Source organism: Vitis riparia, chromosome 18 (genome assembly GCF_004353265.1).
Source record: "Vitis riparia cultivar Riparia Gloire de Montpellier isolate 1030 chromosome 18, EGFV_Vit.rip_1.0, whole genome shotgun sequence".
NCBI classification, from domain to species: Eukaryota; Viridiplantae; Streptophyta; class Magnoliopsida; order Vitales; family Vitaceae; genus Vitis; species Vitis riparia.
In genome coordinates, this window is record NC_048448.1 from 1,361,866 (window position 1) to 1,367,513 (window position 5,648).

The 5,648-nt window shown below is 36.6% G+C and overlaps 1 protein-coding gene across 1 annotated transcript; it reads left to right on the forward strand.

Moving 5' to 3' along the window:
- The first annotated feature begins 863 nt into the window (after positions 1 to 863).
- Positions 864 to 5,648, forward strand: LOC117907950 (rop guanine nucleotide exchange factor 1-like). Its single transcript, XM_034821639.1, has 5 exons — positions 864 to 1,334; positions 1,835 to 1,951; positions 2,053 to 2,594; positions 3,530 to 3,883; positions 4,972 to 5,648. Exons 1-5 carry the CDS (start codon positions 1,052 to 1,054, stop codon positions 5,272 to 5,274), a joined length of 1,599 nt encoding a protein of 532 aa, XP_034677530.1. The 5' UTR covers positions 864 to 1,051; the 3' UTR covers positions 5,275 to 5,648.

A 5,648-nucleotide genomic window follows, 5' to 3' on the forward strand; every position in this document is an offset into this window, starting at 1 on the left:
AATGAATATAAAAAGGTAACATAAAAATAAATTAATTATTTTTATTTATAACTTAAAATTATTTTTTATTTTAATTCCTATCATTAAATTATTTTATTAAATATACTTAATTTACTCAACACTTAACTTAAATTATTAAATACTTTTAAGTCATTAAGTTTCTTTTACCAAACACCTAGAAAAAAAAAAACCAAAGTGTTTGAATTTCAATTATTATTATTATTTTTGGATACGACCAAAACGGTAAATCTGTTTTTGTAAAACACTTTTTTGACTTTATATAACACAAAGGAGTTTTCGAAGCTATGAAATATATTTGATAAATATTTTACAAAAATTAAACTTTTGAGAATTTATTGTAAAAATATGTTTTTGGAAAGAATAAATTTAAAGTAATTTTTTATTGTTTTTAATAATCTTTTAAATAATAATTTAAAAATATAAAGAATATTTTAACAAAATTATGTTTTAAAAAACTGATGAAAACTTATCTTAAGCACTGTCTTTTATAATTCTTCAAATCAGTAGGTGAACATCATTAAAAAAACAGGTGGGAATTTTTACACTGGACACCTAACATTTAGATTTTTATTTTTTATTTTTTATTTTTTTATTTTAAATAGCATTAGTGCCTTAAAACTTAATCGTAACTACAACTACCAGCCACAACACGTAGCACTTAATATTCCATAGCATTTTCCAGTACTGAATTGAAATGTCTTAGTCTACAACATATAAAAGACAATAATAAAAAAAAAAAAATTGTGACCAAAATATAACATGGATGTCAATTAGTCTCTGGTTTTTATTAGAAGGACTAAGGAGTTGCTTTTATTTATGAATTTAAATATAAAACTTACCCCTTGCAGAAAAGGTACGAAATGGAATGGAGAAGCCAACAACTTGCAGAGCCAGCTTAATGGGTTTGTTGATTGTTCTCAACTGAAAATCTCGTAAGACCTTTGGTAGATTACTGTAGACTGTCCATCACCGGAGAAGAATGTACGGTCGAGATTTGTAGAACAGAAATTTCTGGTACCGGGAATCAACGATGGGGAATGGTTCGAGCGAAGAGGAGTTTGATGAACGAAGCGAGCAGCTCGAGAGTTACAGTCTGAGCGCGGATGTGAGCGAGTGTGAGAGTTTGAGTGGCTTTTCGTGTGACGGTGACGGTTACGGAGGAGGGGCTGTTTCTTCTCTGAACTACTCGCCGCTCGTCCGACCGGAGGTTGGAGTGAATTCCAGTTTCAGAGCGCCACCTCCGTTAACTTCGCCGGCTTTTGGTGGTGGACATGTGGTGATTCCGCCACGGAAGCCGGAGAAAGAGTTGTCCGGTTCGTTTTGTATATTTGAATCTCTTTCTTTTGGTATTTTCTTGGCTGAATTGTGAACCTTAACTTCCATGTTTTGGTCGTAAAATTCACGTCCGTCTTTGCTGGATTTAAGTTACGGATGTTGATGTTGAGATCTGTATTTCTAGCGCTCTTTGATTGCTCAGAAAATGCAGGGAGAGAAAAGAAAAGGAAAGAAAGTTCAGTGTTTTGTTTTACATCCTCGATTCCACATACACACACAAAAAAAAAAAATTCGAAGTTTTGATTTCTTTTATTTCCATACGTTTTTTTAGTTTTTAGGAAAACAAAAACCTCAGGCCTAATTGACAACCACAGCACAAGACTTAGTTGAGTTAATATTTGGATATCTCTTCACCAAAACATAGGAAGTTCCGAATTTTCTTGTAGTTATTTATTTATTTATTTTCTACCAGTTTCTAAACAGCCAAATAGAGCAAATTTCAGTGTTGTTGAGCTTTTAGATTTATTTCAATTTTCAGAAGTTGAATTAATAAAGGAGCGGTTTGCAAAGCTTCTGCTTGGGGAAGATATGTCAGGCGGAGGGAAAGGAATTTCTACTGCACTTGCCATCTCCAATGCCATCACAAATCTTTCTGGTTTGTTTTTGTTTTCAAAAACATCTTTTCGCTTTATTTACTCTGAACTTTTAAAGTCTCTGGTTTTGTATCTGCATTGGTTTAAGGGGTGAATTTTTCAGCTACTGTATTTGGGGAGCTATGGAAGTTGGAGCCATTGGCGCCAGAGAAGAAGTTGATGTGGCACCGAGAGATGGAATGGCTTTTATGTGTGAGTGATTCCATCGTCGAGCTCATTCCATCAGTGCAAGAATTCCCAGGTGGTGAGGGAACCTTTGAGGTTATGGTGACTCGGCCACGCTCTGATCTCTATATTAACCTTCCAGCACTTAAGAAAGTCGATGCAATGCTGCTTAGCATGCTAGATGATTTCTCTGATTCTGAATTCTATTATGTCGATCGTGGGGTAATTGTTTCTGGTGCTGATAATTGTGAAAGGCATTCTCTGTCTTCGCCATCAGGTAGGCCTTCAATTAGGCAGGAAGAGAAGTGGTGGCTCCCATTCCCTAGGGTCCCGCCAAATGGTTTGCCAGAAAGTGTAACAAATAGATTGCAGCAGTGCAAGGAATGGACGAATCAGATCCTCAAGGCGGCCATGGCAATTAATAGCAGTGTGCTGGCGGAGATGGAAATCCCAGATGTTTACTTGGACAGCCTGCCCAAGGTATGAACTCTGCTTTTTTATTAAAATTTCCATGTTAGATGAGTCTGATGTGAGTTGTGTTGTGTTCTTTTGTTCTTAGACTTCAACCCAGGTAGTGGGCCCTCGCCAGGAGGTTTAAAGGCCCATGACACTAAGAATTAGTCCAAAAATGTGTTATATGTAACTGGAAACCACATCCTGCAGAGAACACAGGATTTCTTGAGGAAATTAATTAAAAACCGTGGATCTAAATTTACCATAAATTTCTTAGTCCAAGCTGTTACATTCAGGAGAACCTCTGAGAATATAGGCTAGAACAAAAAACCATAACTGGAGCTCTGGAGGCTCTTGAATGTGCACATATGGAAGCAAGAGTCTCTAGTAACTGCTTCTCAACCAATCAATTGAATGTCATGTAAACCAAGGTGTAGTAGAAAGGAATTTTCACAAAATTTTAAATCGATAGAATTTGAGTGAATGTTTGATGTTTGATTGGTGTTTTTGAACAGTCTACCACTGCAAGTTGCAAAAGCTCAGATCGTAGCACAGACTAGGTTTAACCCTGTCATTTGGTATTTCTATCAGAACCTTTGTGACCATTTTCTTAGAACCTCAGGCATTGGATTCGTACAATGGTTAAGATGATTCGTTATATGCCTTTTTCTTTTCAGCAAAAGCACTTATTTACACAAATTTAGAGCTCATTTGGTAGTAATTCTAGGAAGCGCTTTTAATGTTTTTAATACTTGAAAATTTTTATCATTCAAGTGTTAGAAATGCTAGAAACACTTTCTAGAATCACTCCCAAACGCACTCTTATTCATTAGCTGTCTTTGAGATTTATTGAGTTGCTTGATAAAGATAGCATCAGTGCATGCATTCCATTCTTTTCCTCTCTTTGTTTCTATTATTTCTGTCATGATCTAAGATTGCATTGTTTCTATTATTCTTTTCAGAGTGGAAAAGCTTGCTTAGGTGAAACCATCTATCGTTCTATAACAGCTCGTCAATTCTCCCCAGAATGTCTTCTTGATTATCTAGATCTCTCGTCAGAGTACACCACTCTGGAGATAGCAAATAGAATAGAGGCTGCTATTCACATTTGGAGGCAGAAGTACTTGAAAAGGCATACAAATCATACAAAGGCTGGGAGATCATCATGGGGTGGCAAGGTCAAGGTCCTTGTTGGTTATATGGAAAAGAATAAGCTTCTAGCTCAACGGGCTGAAACAATCTTGCAGAACTTAAGGCTCCGGTTCCCTGGCCTCCCACAAACTGCTTTGGATATGGCCAAGATTCAATACAACAAGGTATATTCCCTGATCATCTATTTTTATTCCAGCAATGTAGTACATCTGCTCTTCCTTCCTCAAAATCCCAAATCATTAGAACTTCATTTAATTTGAGAATGAGTATAGGAAACCAGAATGGCAATACCGATGCCTTTTGAATTTTGATAACCACATTCCTTTTAATGGGTGAGAATCCTTTTAGGCTCTGTTTGGATCTTATAAACAATCTCAAATTATCTTGTTTGATGAAAAATACAAATGAAAATGAAATAGACAACGAAAATTGTTTGAAATTATATGCATTTTCAAGTTCATACGTATCTTTCCAAAAATTAAATTAAATTAAAGAAAGAACTGGGGAAGAGGTATTAATTTTAAATTTTCCTTCCCCTTCCCTTGCACTTTCTGATATTCAAAAGAAGACTTAATAAATCAGTAAACTTAGATGAGGGGCTGCATTTTCGGTGCTCCCTTTTATTTTGCTTTGTCTCTCCTTTTGATGAGTATCGAATTTAGTGAACTTTGAATAGGTAAAACACTGTAGTTTGGGCAAAAATAATAGGATTTTGGGATGAGTCTTTCATTTGTTTGTTTCTTTGCAGCTCTTTTTATCTTTCTCACCCAAATCACAGTATATAGGAATAGGAGTTTTAACTAGAGAAAGTTTTAAGGTAGAAAGAAATTTGGAAGCAACATAGTGAAAATGCAACTTTTTGAGTAATCTCTATTTTCCCCAGAGGAAGGAAAGACAGATACATAAATTTGAATTCCAGAAGATTTGCCCCCAGAACTGCCGTTAACATCTTAATCATTTAGGAAAGGGAAAAGGCCTTCTAAGGTTGTGAAATAGACCTGTTGCCCAAGATCAATAGCCATTTAGACATGCCACAGGATATTGAATAGTTACGCATTAAGTCTATAGCCTCATGATGCACCAACTCGCGACCTCATCACTTGCAATTTTTGTCTCACACTTCGAAACACAAACCATCTTAGACTGCTGAGAGCCAGGGCAAAGTCTCTTCCAGCCAGCCTTGTTTCATCCATTTCATTATGAACTGATGAAAATGGCTAAGAAAGTGAAAGCGAATCCCTTGTTGTTGCAGGATGTGGGGCAATCAATCCTCGAGAGCTACTCCAGGGTGATGGAAAGCTTAGCCTTCAACATAATGGCGAGAATAGATGATCTTCTATACATAGATGATGCCACAAAATTTCGTGCAGTCGCAGAGCCCATTTCTCTGTTCAAGCAGGATGGATATGGTGATGGTTGTCCCCTACGAAGGCAGATTTTACCTAGCCCCTTCTCTATCCAAAACACTTCCTATGTCTCTCAAATTACTGCACCGGCATCTTATTCCTCTGCTATGAAGGAGAACAGAGATGGGAACCCAATCGATAGGAATTAACAGGATCAGTGCTCTTAAGGCCATGCATGGATTGAGGTTGAAGGTGGAGTTCTCAAGCCTCAGGGTGAATTATCAAGGACTACTCCATTTCCTGCCCTGTTACTGGAGCCAAAATAATATTGTACTGAAATGCCTCAACAATATTCATTCATCATCCAATTTAAAGGACTCCATTAAACCGGAGAGTGTTTATGTAATATAGGACTAATGCTTGCAAATTGTCAGGGCTAACATGGAACATTGAACTATAGGGATGACAGAAGTGTAATAGCCCAAATGAGCTCGATATGTACTGTTGGGTGATGGTTATCTATTAGTTTAAGCTTTTAGCTCAATTGGTAGCTTAATATGATGTGTCCGTATACTTTTCCCCA

Excerpts from the sequence above, each read along its gene's own strand:
- LOC117907950 (XM_034821639.1), top strand. The coding sequence starts at position 1,052 with ATGGGGAATGGTTCGAGCGAAGAGGAGTTTGATGAACGAAGCGAGCAG. Across the intron at positions 1,335-1,834 it reads GCCGGAGAAAGAGTTGTCCG|AAGTTGAATTAATAAAGGAG; the intron begins GTTCGTTTTGTA and ends TTCAATTTTCAG. Across the intron at positions 3,884-4,971 it reads CCAAGATTCAATACAACAAG|GATGTGGGGCAATCAATCCT; the intron begins GTATATTCCCTG and ends TTGTTGTTGCAG.